The 23,812-nt window shown below is 38.9% G+C and overlaps 1 protein-coding gene across 13 annotated transcripts; it reads left to right on the forward strand.

Annotated features, from left to right (window-relative positions):
* Window positions 1-2,742: 2,742 nt before the first annotated feature.
* TBC1D7 (TBC1 domain family member 7) lies at window positions 2,743-23,317 on the forward strand. Of its 13 annotated transcripts, none has more exons than XR_001601882.2 (9): window positions 3,174-3,305; window positions 4,535-4,688; window positions 6,476-6,556; window positions 7,917-8,104; window positions 14,775-14,912; window positions 19,562-19,707; window positions 21,182-21,311; window positions 21,920-22,016; window positions 22,823-22,929. XR_001601882.2 is itself a non-coding variant. In XM_060189350.1 (9 exons), the coding sequence occupies exons 2-8, from the start codon at window positions 4,577-4,579 to the stop codon at window positions 21,821-21,823; spliced, it is 813 nt and encodes a 270-aa protein (XP_060045333.1). In that variant the 5' UTR covers window positions 3,174-3,305; window positions 4,535-4,576; the 3' UTR covers window positions 21,824-21,861; window positions 22,823-23,317. The 13 variants fall into 13 exon arrangements, 12 of the variants coding, with proteins under 12 accessions (XP_060045332.1, XP_060045331.1, XP_060045328.1 ...); XM_060189350.1 differs by lacking the exon at window positions 21,920-22,016 and adding an exon at window positions 21,806-21,861 and having other exon boundaries at window positions 22,823-23,317; XM_060189349.1 differs by lacking the exons at window positions 3,174-3,305; window positions 21,920-22,016 and adding an exon at window positions 2,743-2,761 and having other exon boundaries at window positions 4,569-4,688; window positions 22,823-23,317.
* Window positions 23,318-23,812: the final 495 nt, after the last annotated feature.

Here is a 23,812-nt window from a genome sequence, read left to right on the forward strand (position 1 = left end):
AGCAAAGAAAAGACCCCTGACCTTCTGAAACTGGTGTTCTAATGGGATGATAGGCAAAATTAAAACAAATATAAGTAGGGGGTCGGGTGGTGGTGCATCTGGTAAAGTGTACATAGTACAAAGAGCGAGGACCTGTGCAAAGATCTCAGTTTGAGCTCCCAAGCAGTGAATCAGGTCTGCAGGTGTCTATCTTGATCTCTCCCTCTCTATCTTCCTCTTCTCTCTCAGTTTCTCTCTGTCCTATCCAGTAAGATGGGGAAAAAATGGCCTCCAGGAGCAGTGGATCTGCAGTGCCAGCACAGAGCCCCATCAATAACCCTGGAGGCAATAAAACAAACAAAAACAATAATAACAAAAAAAAACCTCCATAAATAATTAAAGTATGTACTGTGTAAGGTGATAAGTATCGTTGAAGAAGAGCTGAGCAGGAGGGGTTTTCGACTAAGATAATGGGGGTTGAAGTTTGAGGGAGTACAATTAGAACCTTTAAGGGAGGGACATTTGGCCAAAACTGAAGTGAAAGAATACTACTCTCTAGGGACAATGTTTAGGCTGTTTGTGCTTCAGGAACAGACATGAGCATATCCTAACATACCTAGTACTAGATGGAAGGTAAAAAGAGGCAGCTCATAAAATCCTTATAAACTTTAGTGAGAACTTTGGTTTTTCACTCAGTGTAAAATGGGGGACCACTGCAAGAGTTTGAGCAAAAGAGGAAACGTTTTCAAGGATCACTCTGGCTGCAATGGATAAGGATACTTTCCACGAGACTTACCTCCTATAACAGCTTCCAAATTTCCTTTTTATAGCTTATCAAAACTCATAGTGTTGTCCTTTGAGGTTACATAGCAGATAGAGTGACAGACTTACATGCGTGAGGTCCCAAGTTCAATCCCAGGCATTGTATATGCCAGAGTGATGCACCACTTTTCTTCCCCTTTTCTCATTAATGAATAAATAAGTAAATATATATCCTGGGAGATAGCACCAGTTTCATTCCCTGACAGTACCATAAACCAGAGATGGAAAGTGATTTGGTAAGATTTAAAAAATAAAAGGTAAAAAAGAAATAAATGAATGTTTTAGAAAAAAGAATCCATGTCTGGCTGCAACATCAGTCACTTCACTGATTGCCAGGGTTGACTTGGCTGATCTGGCTGGCTAGGCAGGTGTCCCCTTCCTCTCTGGTCCATATGTAACCCTCCCAAAGCTTGATTGAAGAGGACAACTTTCCCTGAATGGAGACAAACTGCTCTTCCATTGAGGGTACACGAGTAGTTGTGCTCCTCTGCTAGAACCTCCAAACAAGCTCTCAATAAATAAATAAATAAATAAAGTTAAAAAACAAGCTTCAAGAATCCACAAAGGTAACTATATTGTCATTTTTAAATTTTTTATCTAATGTTTTTTTAAACAATATTTATTTATTTATTCCCTTTTGTTGCCCTTGTTGTTTTATTGTTGTAGCTATTATTGTTGTCAGTGTTGGACAGGACAGAGAGAAATGGAGAGAGGAGGGGAAGACAGAGAGAGGGAGAGAAAGATAGACACTTGCAGACCTGCTTCACTGCTTGTGAAGCAACTCCCTATTTTTTTTTTTTTTTTAGCAAATAACTATATGGCCCATTGTGCCATATGCCAGGTACTGTACCAGCACTTTACATAATTCCTCATCTATCCTTCTGTGTCCTCCATGATTGTGTTAGCAGTATTAGCATTATTTTAAGAAAAAGCAGATTATATAAGCTAGTGGCCGGTCCAAAATTTTAGATGAAATAAATGTAATTTCTCAAGTCCATAACTTGATGAACTCTACTTATTATGTGAAGAAACAGTGTCTAAGCAAAGTAGACCAATCATGAGAAACTAAAAATGGTGATGGGAGTGGGGGGGTCTTGGAGAGGCACAATTGCCCGGGTTCAGCAGTTCTGTCTAGCCACTGCAGCACAGATTTGTTGATAATCCAACTAACTATACTACTGACTTGTATAGCATTGCTTCCTAATTCCCTAGAATTGGGTTTGTTCTGTATAGATACGAGTTTCTGTAAAGGCAGAACTAGAAACCTGAACTAGATTTACCCCAGAGGTTTTACATGAGAAACTGAATATACAGATAACGTGGTTAGATTATGTATTTAACTGACCCACAGTTTGCCACATGTCCAGAAAACTAATCCACTATCTGTAATAATCACTTTAGCAAGTCAGCCTAGGATGTATGAAGTCAGGTTGCTAGCTCTAGTAAAACACAATGTGGTTTAGTAACAATGCACCAATAACTACAGTAACACTTGGTCCCAAATAGCCGTTATTAATAACTAACAGCTTCTCTAATTTTCGTCTCAACTTTCAGATCACAAAGGATGTCTGCTTCTGACAAGCTCGCCTGCTTCTTGCAATCAGGGGTCACTTGAAATCATCCCTTTGTTCCATTCAATTTTCCCCACTTCTCTGCCTGCCTTTGAGTCTGTGCCAAAATGCAAGAGGATGCCTGATACCCCTGTAAAGCTTGTGTTTCTCATTTGTTTCTCAAGGAGGTGAAGGGAGTGCCAGCAGCAAGTAAACAAAACATAGCAGAGGTCCTCACTCTCCAGCAGATTTGAGAAGCATTGTCCTAGGACTGTGGGCTTTTGCCTCCAGAGAGGCATTTTCAGGGGCTGGGGGACAAAGAACATCACAGACACGGACGACAGGACAAGAGGGAAAGGTGATCCTGAGATTCTCCACTCCAGGGGGTCAGTCCCGGACTTAGGAAACAGGTGCTGCCGGTGGGAGACTTGGGGAAACGATGCAGAAGGAAGAAAACATCCAGTTCTCAGGCTGGAGCGATTCTTATTTATTTATTTATTTATTTATTTATTTATTTATTACTTATTTATTTAAGAAAGGAGACATTAACAAAACCATAGAATAAGAGGGGTACAATCCCGCACAATTCCCATAACCCGATCTCCACATCCCACCCCCTCCCCTGATCGCCTTCCCATTCTCTATCTCTCTGGGATGGAATCGGCATTTCGGCCCCGCCGGGTGGGTGGAGCTTTGGCTCCGGCTCTGGGCGCAGGCGCACTTCTGACACCGCCTCTCGACCTGGAGCTGACATCACGTCCGGCGCTGGTGGTGTGTTCCTGTGTCCCAGGCGGGTCGCGGGGCGAGCAGGTGTCTCTCGCAGCTTACCCCCGGGCCCTGGGTGAGCCGGGGTGGCCGCCTACCCGTGCTGGCGGGTCAGCGCGCTGGGCCTGGTTTCAGCCGCCTCCCCCGCATCAGTTAGTCTCAACCCGGGTGTGATTTTCACTGCTAGAGGTGAAGCATAGTAGAGAGAGTGGGACCTGGGATCTTGAGCAGATTGTATTTATTTTTCCCGTCAGGTGGGCAGGATTGCGATGTACAGTCTTTCCTCTAAGAGGACGCCTTTGCATTGGAGTGTTTTGAGACGAGAAAACAGGCATTGCATCGCCATGTAGCTGTTTGGATGATGTTGTTTTGTTTTTTAATAATCAGTTGAACGCTTTGGGATTTTATTTTTAATTCGGTTCAGAAATCTCAAATCCTGTAGGGTTTCTCATTTTGAAGGAGTCACAACTTTTTCTGAGATTGAATGGATTCAGAGATTGACTTTTCAGTAAAAAAGACCTCAAGATTCTACCCTGGTCACAGTGTAAAAGTCAAGAATCCAAAATCCTTAGGATTATATTCACTTTTGCACCCACACTTAAAAGCATTGTGATCAGGCTGAACACCAGAATTTAGAAAATACATTATACCTCTATTCTATTCTTTAAACACCAACCTAAGATTATGACCTTTTCCTAGTGACTTGCATCAGTCTTACGAAGATTATTGTTAAAGAACTTGAGACCCCTAATTTTCTGAGTTCTAATACCAGATCTTAAATCCTTATTCTTTCGTTCAACTCTGTGGCACCCCTTATCAACTGGTAACATTCCTATTACTATTATTATTAACTATTTCTGTTTGTAATGTAATGGTGGTAATCTTGTGTGGGTTTTTGAGTTGTAATAATTATATTTGATAGGGTTGTGTCTAAAGTAAAAAAAAAACGAGCTTGTAACTACACATTTTTGTAACAGTTTTTTCATTTTACAAGATAATTATTTTAGAAAAGAACACAAAAGGAAAAAAATCACCTTCATGTGCAATCCTATCTAACCTTTGTTACCATTTCAGAATATTCTCTAATTTTTAAATGTATGTTTGTAAAAAAAAAAAATCAGTACTTACTGATTTATAACCCTTCTTGCATGACATTTAAGTTTTTTTTTTCTTTTTACATGTATGTCTAGGAAATTCCTAAGCAAAGTGGGAATCCTACTGTGTGAGTGTTCTGCTATTTTAGTATCTCAGGAGACTTGCTTTTTGCCTTGTTTTGGGCCAAGCAGTACAGCCAAGTGGTGGTTAGTTTGTGTAAAAACAAAGATTAATATTGGGATTTATTCAAGTGTAGGCAGTTTTTAATAGTATATCATTTTACGGGAAAAAATTACAATTTTTTCTTGTCTCTTTGTTTCTAGGCTGACTTTTTCTCCCTTATCTCTCTCCACCAAGAATGAAACATGACTGAAGACTCTCAGAGGAACTTTCGTTCAGTATATTATGAGAAAGTGGGATTTCGTGGAGTTGAAGAAAAAAAATCATTAGAAATTCTTCTAAAAGATGATCGTCTGGGTGAGTTTTACTACATTAAGATGATTAAATCCTCAGTTATCTTGGTTGTTCAGAAATATTACCCTGAAAGACATCCAAAGGCATTAGTTATTTGCTTAAGTTTTTCAGTGATAGGATTTCAGCAAGATGGTATTAATATGGGCAAAGTTTGTCTAATTTTTTTTTTCAAATTTATATTTCATCAAGACAGAGCTAGACATTTCTTGAAAAGGCCTAATAAGAGGTCAGTATTTCTCTATTCAGCCAATATACTTTCTTCTCCTTCTCCCCTTCCCTCCCCCTCCTTCTCCCCTTCCCTCCTCCTCCTCCTCCTCCTCCTCCTCTTCCTCCTTCTTCTTTTTAATTTCTAGAGGTGTCATCACAGCTTTTAGGTAAATTCGCAACTATTATTGGCATGGTTTTCTTTTATGGAAATATTAGCATTGCACTAAGTATTGGCAACTTAGTTTCTTCTATGCCAGTTAAGGTCTGTTCTACTATTGATTGGAGTGAAAAATATTGTACCACAGTTTAAAATAGTACATGTATACATGTGAGTGCTTTCAAAGTTTCCAAAACATTTCCCACCTGATCTTTGATCCTTACTCGACAGTCTGCACTATTAGTGTGGCTGACATTATTATTTTGTCTGACACATAGGGAATTGAGATGCAGGATGGTTGGATGTGATTTACTGGAAAATGGGGGGGCTTGAGGGCTGACCATGCCACACACTAGTTATTTCAACTCAGTCAACTCTCACTTAAGTCTTTGCATCGTTACAATAATAACTATTCCACAAGCTTCTGATGTAGAATAAATGAAATAAATTCTAGGTGTAGTTACTACTGCTAATGTTATGAGAAACAAAATAATATATGAAAGGTGAATTTACTTTACTGTACTAAAATGCTAATTTTTCATTTTTTATTAGTGATTAATATTTATTTACAAAATTATAAGATAACAGGGATATTATAATTTCACACTTTTATCACCATCAGAGTTCTGTATTCCCATTTTCTTCATTAGAAACGGTATTTGCTCTCTTAAGATAAAATATATGTGTTGGCTATTATATCTGTAGTTATCTCTATTTATATATACTTGTCTATTTTTTCAGTGATTCTGCCTTTTCTTCCTTAAATATTTATTTATTTATTTTTGAATAGAAACAGGTAAATTGAGAGAGGAGGGGGAGATAGGTAAAGAGACAGAGAGACACCTGCAGCCTTGCTTCACCACTCATGAAGCTTTCCTCCTACGGGTGGGGACCAGGGGCTTGAACCTGGGTTCTTGTGCACTATAATGTGAGCACTTAACCAGTTGTGTGACTGCCTGGTCCCCCTTTTCTTTCTTTCTAAGTCACACCTACTACTTGTGAATGCCCTTCCCCCCCTTTTTTTCTCTCTGGGTCCTGATGGAATTAGAGTTCAGAGCCCTCTGGTCATTTACCCCTCTGTGAGTATGAACCAAAATTCTTTATGGGGTGTAGAAGGTGGAAGATCTGACTTCTGTAATTGCTTCTCTACTGGACATGGGAGTTGGCAGATTGATCCATACCCCTAGCCTGTTTCTATCTTTCCGTAGTGTAAAATGCTAATTAGAAAAATAGCTAGCAGGTGGAATACCCAGGCTGGAATGTTACTTGATGGCTAATGTTGCCCTTCCCAGATTTACTGACAGGAAATAGTTGACTTCCTCTGAATAAATGTCTCACTCTACTTTTCAGTTTTTAAAAAGTGAATTAGTTTTTATATTTTTGTCATCAGCATGAAAAGCTTTTAACTCTCTTTTTCTTCTTCTAGATATTGAGAAACTCTGTACTTTTAGTCAGAGGTTCCCTCTCCCATCCATGTACCGTGCATTGGTATGGAAGGTGCTTCTAGGTATGAGACCCAAGAATTAGAAGGTTTATCTTCAAAGTTGTTGAGTGATGAGATTACCTGTCATTTTACTAGTAAGAGAAAATTCTTAGACCCACTGCTGAATCATGGGATTAATTTAAAGATATTGAATTATTGCTTACTATAAAAATCTTTCAGGAAGCGTGGGGGAGATGCATAGTGGTTATAAAAAAAGAACACTCTCATTCCTGAGGCTCCAAAGTCTTAGGTTCAGTCCTCAGTATCACTGTAAGCCAGATCTGAGTAGTGCTCTGGTAAGAAATAAGAAGTAAAATAAAGTAAAATAAAAACAACAAAAATCATTCAGGAGACTTCAGCAGCAATACTTTAAATAGTACTCTGAGTGTCAATTTATTACTCAAAGGAGAAAAAGTAATGCATAATTTGAGACAAAGTGAAGGAAGGGTGAGAATAGGGCTAGAAGACAGAGTTGGTCTAGGCTTTGCTGTCAGCTGAGTGACACTGGAATAGTCTTCATCAGACCCCAGTGCTGGGTAAAAATGAGGATATTGAGCTGAATTAACTCCTCTAAGTTTTAAGTCTTAATTTGTTAGTGTTTGTGATTCCCACTGTAGTGGTCAAAGAGATTTGGAGAGTATTTCCTTCCTAGAATCACAACTGAGTAAATTTCAGCCAGGATTAGTTGGAGGGAAAGGGGAAAAGATCTTGTGTACTGTTTGTGTGTCTGTGTGTGTGGGGGGGGTGGGTTTGAGGGGGAAGTATATTAGATACTACAAATGACTGACAGCATCTCTCTTGCGCAAAGGATTTTTTTATTATCACTATCAAGTCTGCTAACACAGATAAAACCTATTCATCACTACTTTACCATGACCTCTAGCTCTGCTGGATTAGGGTCCTACTGTTCTGACTGTAGTCAGTCTTAATTGCCTTCTTATGGAAGGCAACTATAGCTACATTGGTGGGTAAGTACACATTGGTTACAAGTACAACATATGAATTTTGGAGAGCTGTGATTCAGTCCATAGTGGAGATCAAAGGCAAAAACAGGTGATAAGCTTCTCAGAGCTAAGGGGACCTTAAACTGACAACCATACTTATTCAAATACTTTTATAATGCTACTTCATGTCTCTGTTGTTTTTTCATATCTCTTCAATATCAATGATATCCATATTTAAATATAAATAATATTGAAACATATAAGATTGCTTTATTAAGTAAAGATTTTTAAAAGAAGATCAGTGTGGTAATGAAATATGTGTATGACTTCTAGTCTAGTTATTGTGGACTGAGTCTCACAGATAGCATCTAAATAGAGAGATTTGGATTAGTACCCAAATATTTTTGTCCTTTTTCTTTTCCCCTTGGATTTCTAAATAGGAATACTACCTCCACACCATGAATCCCATGCTCAGGTGATGACATATCGCAAGGAACAGTACTCTGATGTCCTTCATGCTCTGAAAGTTGTTCGGTTCATCAGTGAAACTACTCCTCAGGTTGAAATCTATCTCCGTATGTATCAACTGGAATCTGGGAAGTTGCCTCGAAGTCCCTCCTTTCCACTGGTCAGTGATACAGTGTTTTGACACTTAGCTCAACTTGAGATTTTCCTGTCTTGCCAGCCTTTGGCTGTACATGCTTACCTTGGAAACTTTCAATGGCTTCCTTTTGTCTGCCTCATGACAGCAACACATCTTTCCCTGACATTCAATATCATGTTTGTTCTGATCCAATCTTCTTAACTTTTTAAAATGCACTTTGCTTTGTAGTAATTGCAGACTTATAGAAAACTTGCAAGACTACTACCAAAAATCCCCAATGCTTTATCCTGACCCCTTAGTTATTAGTGCTTTGCTACATTTGCTTTGCCATTTCCCCCTTCTATTTGTAAACATATTCTTGCCTGAACATTTGAGAGTAAAATGAAGAGACGATCTTCCGTTACCTCAGTTTTCTTCAATGCATACTTCCTATAGACAAGAACACTTCTTTAGATAGCCATGTTAAAATCAAGAGAACCACAATGTTGACATTCATACAGTACTAAGAATCCACATGCTCTATTCAAATTTGACTATTGTCTTGGTAATGCCCTTTATCATAAACAAACAGTAAAAACTCTGGTTCAGAACTTAGCAAATTTACTTATTAAACTTCCCCCACTAGTTATGCTATTTATTAATGATTTAAATTTTGAACATACTTGGTTAGTCAAGGAAGATCACCAAGGAGCAACCGTGCTTTGCCATTCATGCAATCTAGGTCTGAGCCTGGTTCACATTGCACTGAGAGAAGCTTCAGTGCTATGGTGTCTCTCCCTCTCTTTCTTTCCCTGTCTGAAAAAAATCAACCCACAGTGGTGAAGTGCTGAGGATGATTAAAAAAAATATATTTGTTTTATCTGTTCATTTAACATCATTTTACATAAAGGAAAAAGTAGTATGGTGTTCCCACATAATTACAAAAACCATAAAATTAATAATGAAATGATATTCTAAGCTAATATATACACCACAATGAAATCTTAATTATTGCCCCACTCATGTCTCTATTTTGGCCCAAGACCCAGTCAAGGACTACTCATTAAATTTATTGTCATGTTTTCTTAATCACCTTTAATTTGAAACAGTCCCTTTCTTTCTTGATCTTGATAATTTTAAGAGGCCTGTTCAGTAGTTTCTCAATTTGGACTTATCTGATATTTCTGCATGATTATAATCTGGTTATGCATACTTGGCAGGAATTCAACAGAAATATACTACTCTGGTTGCTACTATTTTTAATCCTTGGTTAAGATGGCATCTGCCGGATTTCTCCAGTGTAGGTTACTATTTTTCTCTTTGTTATTAATAGGTAACTTGTGGGGAGGTACTTTGGGATAGTGTAAATATCAAACCACTAATAATTCTTGCCTGAATCAATTTTAACTATGTTGATTGCCAAATAGCAATTTTCTAATATTTTCATTTCTTCTGCATTAGTTAGTTGGCTTTATTATTTTTTTTAAAAAGCTAGACCACTTAATATTTTTTTTACTTCTTTTTTTTCTTTCTTTCTTTTTTAAATATTTATTTAATTTATTTATTCCCTTTTGTTGCCCTTGTTGTTTTATTGTTGTAGTTATTATTATTGTTGTCGTTGTTGGATAGGACAGAGAGAAATGGAGAGAGGGAGGGGAAGACAGAGAGGAGGAGAGAAAGATAGACACCTGCAGACCTGCTTCATCGCCTGTGAAACGACTCCCCTGCAGGTGGGGAGCCGGGGTTCGAACCGGGATCCTTATGCTGGTCCTTGTGCTTTGCGCCACCTGCGCTTAACCCGCTGTGCTACAGCCCGACTCCTAGATCACTTAATATTGAAGAAATCTTCATGTACCAGACTTGATTCCACAGGGATACAACTTCCTATCTCACCAAGATAAGTGTTAGCACACCTCGCCCACCACCAAATTGTCATTTCCTTTTAACATGGCCCCCAGACCCCTTGGAAACGTTTCCCCCTCCATTTTTGAGTCTTTAGATCTGCCAGAATACTACTCCACAACTTATTGCTGTCCCATCGTGTATTTTCCATTGCTTTGTTTCTTATGTCCCACTTATGAGTAAAATCATCTAATACTTGTCCTCTTTCTGGTTTATTTCTCATGGTATGATTCCTTACAGTCTCATCAGTATTGTAGCAAAAAGGAAATAGCTCATCTTTTCATACAGCTGGGTAGCATTCCATTGTGTACATACACACATTTCCATTATCCACTCATCTCTTGTTAAGACACCTGGGTTGTTTCTAAATCTTGGCTATTATGGAGTGCTCTTTGATTAACACAGGTGTGCATAAATCTTTCCAGCTATGTGTTCTCGTGTTCTTTGATTAGATGCCTTGGGGAGGATTTACTGAATTGTATGATAGGTGCATTTTTGATATTTTGAGGGTTCTCGAGAGGTTAGATCAATTTGCATTACCATCAGCGATCTAAAAGGGTTCCTGTTTCAGCACATGCTTGTCAGCACTTGTTTCTTTCATTTCTGAAGCATGAGATTCTCACAAGTGTGAGATGGTATCTCATTGTCTTGATTTGCATTTTTATAATAATCAATGATGTTGAACATTTTTTCATATTAGTTGACATTCTATTATAAGGAAGATTTTCCATTTATTATTTGTATTCATATGAGTTTATGGATTTTTAAAAATTTTGTGCTACTTTATTTATTTTGATACTTTTTTTTTATACCATATTTGATTAATGGGAGCCCCTTAAGCTGGCTTTTTTATCTTTTTGACAGTCCTTTATCATTTTGAACATTTCCTGACTGTCTGACACAAAAAAATATATATATTTCAGGTTTTTGTTGTTCTTTTCCTTACCCCAGACCAGGAATTGGCTATTAATTTTTTCAGTAGAGTGTAGTATTTAACAGCCAACAATAGGACGCTAGATATATTCATTATTGCTGGTGTATTATTGCTTCTAGACCTCAGTAGATAGAACTAGGAAGTATATATGCTTGAATACATACACACACATTTTATGTATCTCTTTATATTAATAACTGAGCTCATGAGGCTCAGTGCTTCACATTCCAATTCAGTATTGGAAGCCTTTACCATTCCTATGTCTGCAACTTCCTCCTTTGACAGTTGCTAATATGAGTTAGCTCCTTTTATCTTCAGTATATTTAATTTTTTTATATTTATTTTATTTATTCCCTTTTGTTGCCCTTGTTGTTTTATTGTTATAGTTATTATTGTTGTTGTCATTGTTGGATAGAACAGAGAGAAATGGAGAGAGGAGGGGAAGACAGAGAGGAGGAGAGAAAGATAGACACCTGCAGACCTGCTTCACCGCTTGTGAAGCGACTCCCCTGCAGGTGGGGAGCCGGGGTTCGAACCGGGATCCTTATGCCCGTCCTTGTGCTTTGCACCACCTGCGCTTAGCCCGCTGCGCTACAGCCCAACTCCCTAGTATATTTACTTTTTTAAAAACAATATTTTAAAACCCATCCAAAAAGATCTGTGTATACCTATGTTCATAGCAGCACTATTTGTAAGAGCCCCAACCTGGAAGTTACCCAGGTGTCTAACAACAGATAAGTGGTTGAGTAACTTGTGGTATACTACTCAGTTATTAAGGATGATTTACCTTGGGTGGAACTTGAAGGAATCATGTTAAGTGAGATAAGCCAGAAAGAGAAGGATGAATACGGGATGATCTTACTCATGGATAGAAGTTGAGAAATAAGAACGGTAAGGGGAAATACAAAGTAGAACTTAGACTGGGTTTGGTGTATGGCACCAAAGTAAAGGACCCTGTGGGCGTGGGTAGTGGAGTTGTCAAGTCCTGGTGCATGATGGTGGAAGAGAACCTAGCAGGGGGTTAGGATGTTTTGCAGAAAACTGAGAAATTTTGCACATGTATCAACAATTGTACTTACTGTTGACCGTAAACCATTAATATCCCTCAATAACACCTTTTAAAATATTTTATTTCTTATTAATTAGAAGCATAGAAAAATTGAGAAGGAAGAGGGAGGTAGAGAAGGAGAGAGAGGAGAGACACCTGCTATATTACTTCACTGTTCATGAAGTTTCCCCCTGCAGGTAGGGACAGGTGGCTTAAACCTGGGGGTCCTTGTGCATTATGCCATACACATTCAGTCCGGTGCACTGCCACTGGCCTCCTCCAATATATTTATTTTATTGTTCACTCCCCTGTATGTAACTACCACTACTTTGTCCCTGCCTATAGTCTTTGGCAACCTCCTGGGCCCTGATCCTTCTTTGGTCTCTGCTTTACAGCCCCTGATCTGCTTTCATTATATTTTAAAATTATTATTTTGTTTATATATTTATGTGTTTATTGTCTGCAGTTCCTGAACCTGGCACATGTATGAGTCCAGAGTCCAGGGCCAATGCAGTCAGACACACACACACACACACACACACACACACACACATACACAGAGAGAGAGAGAACGAGAGAGAGAGAGAGACCACAGCACCATGGTCAGTGATTCAAATCCAGAGACTTACAGCAGACCTGCTGTCAGATATTTGAGGAGATCCTGTCAGCCCACACCTCCCCACTCACAAAAGCCTACTCAGTCTCATTTTCTAATCTGTTATTAAGGCTGTGTGACAGTGTTTGGAACATGACAGATACACAGTTTGTTGAAGGATGTCTTTTGGCTTCACAGAATGGCCAGGACAGTAATGACAGGCCACACTCATGAGTTCCTCCTATAGTGCTCATCTGGTGGGAGTCTGAACAAAAGAGACTTCTTTTTCCCTTATTTCCTTCTTCTCTCTCCTCCTCTAACATATTAATACATGCTTAGGAAAAGGTTTTCTTCTGTAATTCTAGACCTGTTACCCTTGACATTTTGTAGAATATTAAGTTGAAAGGAGGCCTAAAGTGAAATATTTTTAATTTATTTTATACTTTATTTATTTGATAGGACAGAGAAAAAGAGGGAAGGGGATAGAGAGGGAGAAAGGAGAAAGACACCTGCAGCCCTGCTTCACCACTTGTGAAACTTTCTCCCTGCAAGTGGGACCAAGGGCTTGAATCTGGGTCCTTGTGCACTATAATATGAGTGTTTAACCGTGTGCATCACTGTCTGTCCCATAATACTTTTTATTTAAAATGGGAATTTTGATTTAACTTGGGACTTTTTAGGGCAAATAGATACTTTTTGATTTCCTTATAACATTAAAATACTTTAGATACTAAATTCTGGAAAACAATATAAAGCTACTTGTATTAGACCAGAGTTTGAAAATAAAATAGATTTTCAAATAAATTCCAAGTTTTTATAACATTTATTTTTTTTTTTTTCTGCTTGAAACTTATTTGCATCTTCTGAGTATTGACAAAAGGTTTGAGAAATGGCATTCTTCTGATTCCTAAAAGCCTGATGCTAAGGGCATTTTACTTTTTTAGGTGCTTGAAGATAGAACAAAACTCTAAAGATAGTTATGAAGTAAAGAAGGCTTTATTAGATCTTTTGGACTAATGTGATTTTTCCATTAAATTAATGTGTTGATAACTGTCTCCAGTTATTATTTGTGCCATTCGTCATACCTTTTTGAAAGATATTTATTTTTTTTAACCTGAGCACTGTTTATGGAGGTGCAGGGGACTGAACCTGGGACTTTGGAACCTCAGGCATGAGAGTCTCTTTCATGAACATTATGCTGTCTCCTTTGCCTATCCCTCTCACAAGCCCCACTGTATCCTTTTGAAATAAATTCTCCAGTACTAAAAATGTTTTTGGGAGAGTCAGGCGGTAGCGCAGTGGGTTAAGTGCATGTGGCACGAAGTGCCTGTCTCACTTTAACAGACTTCCCTTTTGCATGCATATGAGTAGTTGGACTCTGTTGCATGACCACCTCTGTCAGTAGTGGAAGCTGGAAAATGTGTGTGTGTGTGTGTGTGTGTGTGTGTGTGTATTTAACTTGGTACAACTTAATCACCCATCAGATTAGGATTCTGTTACTGAAGAAGAGGAGGAAGAGTGAGTATGAGGGAGGCAACTGCTGTCTACTGTATTCAAAGTAGGGAGTCCATAGACTTCAACGATACTGGTCTCATCCTATGAACCAGTGGTCTCTCATTTTATTTTATAATGTGAGTGCTTAACTAGGCGCAAAGTGCAAGGACTGGTGTAAGGATCCCGGTTTGAGCCCCCAACTCCCCACCTGCAAGGGAGTCCCTTCACAGGCGGTGAAGCAGGTCTGCAGGTGTCTGTCTTTCTCTCCCTCTCTCTATCTTCCCTTCCTCTCTCCACTTCTCTCTGTCCTATCCAATAACGACTACATCAATAACAACAACAATAATTTAATAACTACAATAAAACGGGCAACAAAAGGGAATAAATAAAAATTAAAAAGAGACTTTTAAAAAAATGTTTTTGGGTGTAGAGTCTGCTCCTTACTTATGATTTATGTTGATTATCCAGTGGCTCCAGTATTAGAAGGTAGAAAGTCTTTTGAGTCCTTACCCTGAAACCTGAACACTTATAAGCAACACTGAATCTGATCAATTTCTCTGGCTACTCATCCTTATCTCTCCTGAGTCTTTGCTTCAATGATTAACTGTGTGCTTTTTCATCCCATTTTGATTTATTAATACAACCTCTCCAGAATTGCGGGTGTGAGATTTCATTTTTATTAAAAATTGTATATTCCCCTCTTCTGCTGCATCTCTCTTGAGATTTATTACTAATCTTTCAGGAGTCAGAAGATGAAATATTTCTTGCCATTGCTAAATCCATGGAAGAGATGGTGGAAGATAGTGTTGACTGTTACTGGATCATCCGATGTTTTGTGAACCAGTTAAAAAATAAGCACCAGGATGCTTTACCCCAACTGGTGAGGAATGGGATTCTACTTTGACTTATTGGGTAGTGGAGATGAACAATGATAATGGAAGTCTTCCGGGAGTGCTCTTAGCAGCTGATACTGCACAATTATTAGTGGACCCTCCATTGTATGAGTCAGCAGATGTTTTCTGTAGAAGGCCAACTGGCAAATATTTCCAGCATGGTTTGCCACATGGTTTTTCTGCCTCTGTTGTGTTGTTTTCGCCGGGCTAGGTTGCTTTCGCCGGGCTGGCTTCACGGGCGGGTAACAGACGACCAGGGACTCATGGTTGAGCTGTAGGCAGTATCTCTTTATTCATGCAGGACGCAGCACAATCTAAGACGAGCTAAGCTAAACTCAAGTACCGTAAAACTCACAATGCTGTCTTTATATATACTTGCCAAGTAGGGTGGAAACAGGATGTGACATAGAGAGGGTGGAGAGAAAAGTGACTGGTGAAAATCAGAGTGTGACAAGGAGGGGGCAGAGCAGGTGAGAATCCTATCACTGAACCACCAATGCCCTGGAGTGCTTTATGTAAATGTAAAAGTGATTTATGTAAATAGACCAAAGCTTTGAATGGGATTAAATCTATCCCTATATAGGCATATGGTTAAGCAGAAGCCAGGGGGAGCTGGCATACTATCCAACATGTTGAAGCCATATATTTCTGTTGTCACACAAAAGCAGCCCTGGACAATAATAAAATGATAGTTGTGGCCTGTTGGAGGCTATAGTTTGCCAACCCTTTCTCCTTTTTCTAGTCTAGAATCTCCTGGTTTCATCTAGAATTATCATTTTGTATTATTAAGATTTAAGTTTGACTGTATAAAATGAGAAGTCTGTGTAACACAAGCTTTATGGTTTTCTTTCATGTAATCAAAGAGCAGAGAAAAGGCATTTTAGTATTGATGTCAAGATGGCAGTGATACTGACTAGAACGCAGGCTCCTGTCCTTTTGCTGCAGCATCTTAGGTGCTGTCCTTTCTTGTATACTTGCAAGATAAATACTGGGCATGACATGTGCCATGCATGTAGAAATAGTCTGCCTTGGGGGTGGGTGGGTGTTGGCACACTAGGTTGAGCACACATGTACAATGCGCAAGGGCCTGGGTCCACCCCCCTACCCCCAGTTTCCACCTGTAGGGAGAGAGGCTTCACAAGTAGTGAAGTAGCAGTGCTATACATCTCTCTTTCTCCTCTATTTCCCCCTTCCATCTCAATTTCTCTCTATATATATATCCAATAAATTAATAATATAGATCGATTTTCTGCCTCAGACCCCAAGTACTAAGCTAACCTAGTCTGTTGGTCTCATTGCTAGAAGGTCAGACACCTGTCTCACTTTAACAGACTTGCCTTTTTCATGCATATGAGTAGTAGGACTCTGTTGTGTGACCACCTCTGTCAGCCGTGGAAGCTGGAAAATGTGTGTGTGTGTGTGTGTGTGTATTTAACTTGGTACAACTTAATCACCCATCAGATTAGGATTCTGTTACTGAAGAAGAGGAGGAAGAGTGGGTATGAGGGAGGCAACTACTGTCTACTGTCTTCAAAGTGGGGAGTCCATAGACTTCAACGATACTGGTCTCATCCTATGAGCCAGTGGTCTCTCTCTCTCTCTTTTTTTTTTTTAATGTGAGTGCTTAACTAGGTGTGCCACCACCTGGCTCCCTTTCTCTCATTTTCTTTTGTTTTATCACATAAGTTAGTGGTCTTGCATTTTCTTGTATTGTTTTGTTCATTGTTTTTCCTCATTTGTAAAAATAAATCTGTTTTTCTAAGGCATGAAGTCTTTTCACTAGGCAATTTTACTGAAAATAGTAAGTCTGATCCAAGGGTGCAAGATCAGATGAGGGTCCACTGGTGAAGGTCACATGAGCCCTGAGGACCCCTGCTGGTACAGTGTCCACAGGACAATTGCAAGATCCTTCAGCTTCACAGAGCACTGTCCAAGAGTATTTTTTTTCTATATCTCAAAGCTGATATTTAGAATTTAGAAATTCAGTCCACTGAGTTGAACTCTGTAATGTGTGCACTCTACCAGGTGTGCCACCATCCGGACCCCTCAGGCTTGCCATTTAAATACCTTACCTTCTGGGTTCCTCATCTGAAAGCTTTGCCAATTTTTGCTTCACCCAGTATTGAGGTTTTCTGTTTTTCTGTCACTACTAAGTCTTGGTAATATCAACCTCTGATATTTTTTGTTAATCTAACAGTAACATGGTATCTTAGTTTAGTTCCCATATCCTCAGTTTCTAGTGAAGTGGCACTTGTGCCTATTTCTATTTTTGTTTCTAGGGATATTTACATATTTATTATGAGAGAAAGAGATGAAAGAGAAGGGAGAGAAGTGTGGGAGCATGCAAGCTGTGGCCAGAGCACTGCTCAGCTCTGGAATATTTTCGAAAGCCCATATAATTTACCTTTCTTAAATCTGTATCTTCCACCATATAAACTCCTTGAAAGTAGGTTTTTATCATTATCTTTTCTGTTCCCTACAGTTAACAGCATCTAAATTTTGGGGGACATTGTAAGGGCTATGAACTTTCCCTTTGGCAGGAGGACAGAGATATAGTTGTTTATTTAATCAGATATTTGCACTTGCTTAAGTTACATAGGATCTGGTTTACTGTGTTGGAGATAGGGGTCCAGATTTTTGATTTTGACCTATATGGCCTTTTTTTTTTTTTTTTTAATCCCATAGGCCCTAAATACAGCAATCTGTGCAAGATATTGTGACTCAGTCTGGGGCACCAGCTTTGTTAGCTTCCTATTCTACTATTGATGTTTCTTCACCTTATATGGGAAAGGCTACCAGATAAAATCTAGGTGCTTTGGTCTCTCTACATATAAAACATTAAAGAAAAGGAAATTGGGGCTGGGTGGTGGTGCACCAGGTTAAATGTACACTTTACCATGCTCAAACACTGGGTTCAAGCCCATGGCTCCCAGCTACAGGAAGGGAATTTCACAAGTGGTGAAATGGTCCTGCAGGTCTCTCTTTCTCTCTCTCTCTCCCTCCCTCCCTCTCCATCCCCCTTCTCTCTTGATTTTTCTGTATCCTATCAAATAAAAATAAATATTTTTAAAAGGAATGGGACATCTATTTGTTTTGTGATGGTATAAAATTTCTAGACACCACTATTTTTTAATTGACAAGACTATAGGATAAGAGGGGTACATTTCCACACAGTGCCCACCCCCAGAGCTCCTTATCTAATTCCTTCCCTTGACATCTTCCCTATTATTTATCCCTCTGGGATCATGGACCCAGGGTCATTATGGGGTGCAGAAGGTGGAAGGTCTAGCTTCTGTCATTGCTTCTCTGCTGAACATGGGCATTGGCAGCTCGATCCATACTCCCAGCCTGTCTCTCTTTTTCCCTAGTGGGGCAAGGGTCTGGGGAGGCAGGGCTCCAGGACACATTGGTGGGGTTATCTTCCCAGTGAAGTTATGTTGGCATCATGGTAGCATCTGGAACCTGGTGGCTGAAAAAGAGTTAAGATATAAAGCAGAATAAATTGTTGACTAATCATGAACCTAAAGGCAAGAGTATTACAGGTGAAGATTTGGGGTCTTCGTTTTGGAAAAAGCTGTTTTTTAGAAAAAGCCTATTCTAGGTGTATTCCAAGGAGCCCGTGGCTTTACTAGTTTTCGCCTGTGCCTGACATCTAGTATGTGGGTGGACCCGTGTCTGGGGAGATGGTCATAGTTGGAAAAAGGACTAGAAATCTGGATCAGGGAAGAGAGTAGCTCCCAAATATGGGGAAAGTATATAACTATTGTTAACTGTAAACCCCATGGATTTGATCTGGGGCCCATAGTCAGCACAGGAGCCTATGTAATTGGCATCTTTGTAGGTTCTAGACATCACTATTACATGAACCTTCTCAGTATGGTGTACAGCAGAGTTCAGTGTGGACGTCTGTGCACTCCCTGCCTGATGGGCCTTTTCATCTCCAGGTTTTTGTCTGATTTTTCCTGATTCCTTCACCCCACTTACTCTTTTACTCTTTCTTTGTTTTTTACTGTTTTAAATATTTATTTTATTCAGTAGGACAGAGAGAAATTGACAGGGGAAGGAGAAGTCAAGAGGGAAAAAGAGACACCTAAAGTACAATTTCACCACTTGTGAAGGTTTCCCCCATTCCACACCTACTGCAGATAGGGACTGACTGGGGACTCGAATCTGAGTCCATATGCCTGGTAACAGGTGCACTCAACTGGGTACGTCACCACCCAGCACCACCTGTCCCCTTCCTATTGCTTTGGTCTTACTCCTCCTCTTTCCCCTTTTTTCTTGCTACAGAAAAGCCAGAAATAGCCTGGCCTTACTTAGTTCCCCAGAACAGCTGCTGACGTCTACTTTACCTGAGATTGTTGATCCTACTAGTACAGTTTGTAGTGAGGTAACCAAATGATCTATGTCATTTGACACCATCTCAAACACCTCCTTCATCTTGGGACAGTTGGTTTTTCTGGCTAGTCCTGAAATGGAAATTGCTACATCAGCAGTGACTTGGACTGTTTTAAAGTTTTATTCTCTAGCACTTCCTTGACATTTAGCCCTGACATTTTTTTTCATCATGGTCTGTAAAATCAGGTAATGCTATGTCATAGGAAACAAGTAATCTGCCTTCCTGTTGCATTATTAGCCAAAGGCGTTTGAACATTACTTGAATCTGGAAGATAGCAGACTGCTAAGTCATCTGAAGACGTGTTCTGCGGTGTCAAAACTTCCTTATGATCTCTGGTTCAAGAGATGCTTCGCGGGGTGCTTGCCAGAATCCAGTCTACAGAGGCAAGTATTTCTTTTAAAGACATAATGAAGGCTTGAAGTTAGAGAAGAATTCTGGATTTTTTTTTTATGTGATCATCATCCACCACTCAGAATATAAATTTATCTTAGAAAAGAACAGTAACTTGAACCTAACTTCTCCAGCAGTTAACATAACACATGATTCTCACATATAGATACATATTTACATATATTTTAGTTTTAGCATAAGCTAATGTTACTATTAGAAATATTAGAATACATAGTTTAAAATTGAAAGCCCTTGGTGTATTAGATGCTATACAATTGTCACATCTAGAGAAATCTCCAGAGTTTATATAAACAAGGGCTTTTGATTCCCAGAAATATGGTAGATCCTAATATAGAGTAAGAAAATCCTGATATTTATTAGTTGTTTTTTTAAAATTTATTCATGAGAAAGACAGAAGAGAGAGAAAGAACCAGACATCACTATGGTTACATGTGCTACTGGGGATTGAACTTGGAATCTCACACTTGAGAATCCAATGCTTTATCCACTGTGCCACCTCCCAAACCACAACATTTCTTAGTTTTATCATGACATCTTTAAAAATGTAGCTCAAGATAGTCAAAGAGACTCAGATTTAACTCCTTTATCAGTTTCAGACATTGGAGTCCTGGTTCTTCTGCCTAAGACTTTTTAATGTAGTAGAGAAGAAAGGCAATACATAGAAATTATTATAGAACAAGATATACTAGGCATATAGAGCAAATTACCAACTTTAAGAGTGGAACTATCAGAATAATTATTATAGAGTGGTTTCATAGTTCATAGATCAGTAAATATCTCCTTAATTAAATCTTTGGACAAATTTAAGAAATTTGAGCTGGTGGAAAATGAAATGGAGTGAATGCCATTTCACATGTTCCTTTTTAAAATAATTCATTGATTTTCTGGATAGAGACAGACAGGAATAGAGAAGGAAGGGAGTAGAGAGGGAAGGAGAAATAGAGACAAATCTAGCATTGTTTCATTGATTGTGAAGCTTTCCCCCAGCAGATGGGGACTGGTGGCTTGATCCAGGCCCTTTCCCACTATAATATGTTCACTCAACTAGGTGTACCACCACCCAGTCCCCAAATTTTCATGTCTCTCTTATTATTACTTAGTTTGTAATAATGTTTATAAGCATTGAAAACTATTAGTAAAATTAGTATTTTGATTCTAGAACATTCCTTCCTCAAAATGTCATTGGTAGGGATGGCCACTGACAAATTTCTAACAGATCACTTTTTAGTGAATATAATTTTTTTTTTCTTTCAGTGCTGACTATGATTGAAATAGATTTCAGATCACCGATTTGTTTTGTTATTTTGAGTGATGATTTTTATTATAGTTCTCTAAAATTAATACTTGAAATAGAAGTTGTAATTTGACTTAATTTTATTATGTGTGATATCTGGGTACATACATTTCAAATTCATATAATTCGATGATATATTTTTATCTCTGTAGGATTTGGGATAAAGTTGTGAGTGGATCCTGTAAGATTCTAGTTTTCGTAGCTGTGGAAATTTTACTAACTTTTAAAATAAAAGTGATGGCACTGAATAGTGCAGAGAAGATCACAAAATTTCTGGAAAATGTAAGTATGCTTTATTTGATCTAATTTCGAATCTAGAAAGGAAGTTAGTCCAATAAGCCAGATTTTTATACTACAGTTTGTTATTTCAGAGTAATACTGTAGTGTATCTTAATTTTTAAAAATTTTACTATTACTGTTATTTTTATTGCCGCCAGGGTTATTGTTAGGCTTCAGTCACTACACAATGAATCTGCCACTCCTGGTGGCCATTTTTCCTCCCCCACACCCACTTTTTTTGTTTTTTAACTAGATAAGACAGAAATTCACTGAAGTAGACATAGAGAGGGAAAGAGAAAGAGAGACAGACCTGTTGCACTGCTTATGAAGCTTATCCCTTGCATGTGGGGACAGGGAGCTGCAACCCAGGTCTTTGCACTTGGTAATTTGTGTGCTCAATGTGTTGGCCAGTGTCAGGCCCCTATAGTGTAATTTTGAGTTTTAAGAAGCCTGTTTCCTTTGACAAAGCTCCGCTCACATTTATCTGTGGGTTATAGTTTGCCTTTCCTGTTTGAGGGGCTGAGTCGATGATCTGAGCATCAAGATTGTCTCTGTGAGTATATTCTGCTAAAGACAGACACCCCCCCCCCCCGACTCTGTGTGATTACTAGGAATCTCATCAAGAAATGGAAGAAGTGAAGTCTGTCACTTGAGAATGAGTAATCTTTGTTAATGTAAATGAAACCCTCCTATTTGGGAAGGCTTTGTGTAAGTGTTTTCAGTTCTATTACTATCTCTGCTAGAACCCCAGCTGGATTTGTACATGCTGAAAAAAAAAAAGGCCTGAGTGAGTCAACTTTTCCTTCACTGTGTATCTTAGAATACTCTTAACCAGGCAGGAGGTAGATGTAAAAAGATTTATGCCTGAATGAAATTCACTGGACTAGAAAAATCTACTTTGGTTTTTCTTTCTTTGTCTTTTTTTTTTTTAAATATTTCCACAACATTTCAAAAGATTTCTTTATTTATGGGAGGAGGTGGGGGTAGAGAACCAGAGCATGATTCAGGTACAAAAGATGTGGGAAATTGAACTCAAATCCTCATCCTTGAGAGTCCAGTGCTTTGTGTACGATGCCACCTCCTGGCCCATTTGTTTATTTATTAATCAGTATGAACATTTGAACAGTGACCTGATCAATAATAAACACTAAGTATGCTGAATGAATGAAATAACGTAATAATTATTGGATACGGTGCCAGTGTCTGTTTTAGATATTATCCATAGGTTATTTCATATTATTCTATTAGCAATTCTATAAAGCAGAGAGGAGGATCTGAACCCAAGGGACTTAGATAACCTGCTCAGAAGCACATAGCAAGCAATATAGGACTTGAATCCAGGCAGTCTTCTACCAGAGCTTCTTAACTTGTCCTCAGATGGCTTGTGAACCAAAGGTATGATCCACTTTCATGAAAATTCCCATAGGAGTAAGTTTCACACACAGTGAATGAGGGAGATCTTGATTTTGGAGTGCTGACATTTTGCTAAGTCTGTCCGGTTTGCTTCTTCACAGATTCCCCAGGATAGCTCGGATGCGATCGTGAGCAAGGCTATCGACTTGTGGCATAAACACTGTGGGACTCCAGTGCATTCAGCCTGAACTCTCTGGATGGTGGTGGGGCCATCTGCCAGGCCCACCTTGAGCATTTTGTTCATGGGATATGATCTACTAATCTGATTGGAAATAGAGTTTTTTTGCTTTGGTGCTCAAAGTGTATGTTGTTTTTCCCCAGTAAAATTATTTGACTAAGATACCTTGTGTTGCTGTGTTGTGGAAGAACATCTGATTGCACAGAGGTACAGAGTTGAGCTCTGATTAGCATTTTAAAAAAGAGTTCATGAAATGTTACCAATTTTTTTTTAAACACTGCAGTCAAGATGGGTGGCTGCTTTAATAAGCGGTGCATAACCAAGCATGCCCTGTTTCTTTCTAATTAGTACCAAGATGGTTCCTTTCTAAGGTCTATTTCTAGAATAAAGAACAACTTCCTTTTGTTGATTACTCAGATTCAGCTTTTGTTGATGCTATACTTGGTGAAATCCAAGTCAACTGTTTTCTCAGGAGTTGTCCTGCTAAGTAGGTTTAAATAAAGGATATACATTGTTTCCCTCCCTCCCACCCCCAACCCCCTCTTTCTTTGTGCTAGTTGTGATGACTCGATTAGTAAAGCAAATACCCAGCTTTGCCTAACAGGAAAAAAAGTATTTGTTTAGAATGTTGTTTGACTCATGCTTTGTCCTGATGGATCATGAAATGCTGAGTCAGGGAGCACACTGTCACCTAGAGTAGAGTGGGAGAAATAACAGGTGTTATTAAGCAGACCTCCTTTCCACCCCCAGGGGACTATAATATGCCATACACTATTTATTGGACAGCTGTAGACTTTGAAGCTGGTAAGTGAAAGGGGATGTTTTGCTGAAGACTGGCTCAGATATCAGGCCCATGGGAACCTGAGTAATGAGTTGGATTCTCTCTCCCACCCCCCAAAGGATTATGGAGTTA

Source organism: Erinaceus europaeus, chromosome 4, assembly GCF_950295315.1.
Source record: "Erinaceus europaeus chromosome 4, mEriEur2.1, whole genome shotgun sequence".
Taxonomy (NCBI): domain Eukaryota; kingdom Metazoa; phylum Chordata; class Mammalia; order Eulipotyphla; family Erinaceidae; genus Erinaceus; species Erinaceus europaeus.

Bases quoted from the DNA above. Each gene is read 5' to 3' on its own strand.
- TBC1D7 (XM_060189349.1), top strand. From the start codon at position 4,577: ATGACTGAAGACTCTCAGAGGAACTTTCGTTCAGTATATTATGAGAAA. The intron at 6,557-7,916 runs GTATGAGACCCA...ATTTCTAAATAG, and splicing joins GGTATGGAAGGTGCTTCTAG to GAATACTACCTCCACACCAT. The intron at 19,708-21,181 runs GCAAGTATTTCT...TTATCTCTGTAG, and splicing joins CCAGAATCCAGTCTACAGAG to GATTTGGGATAAAGTTGTGA.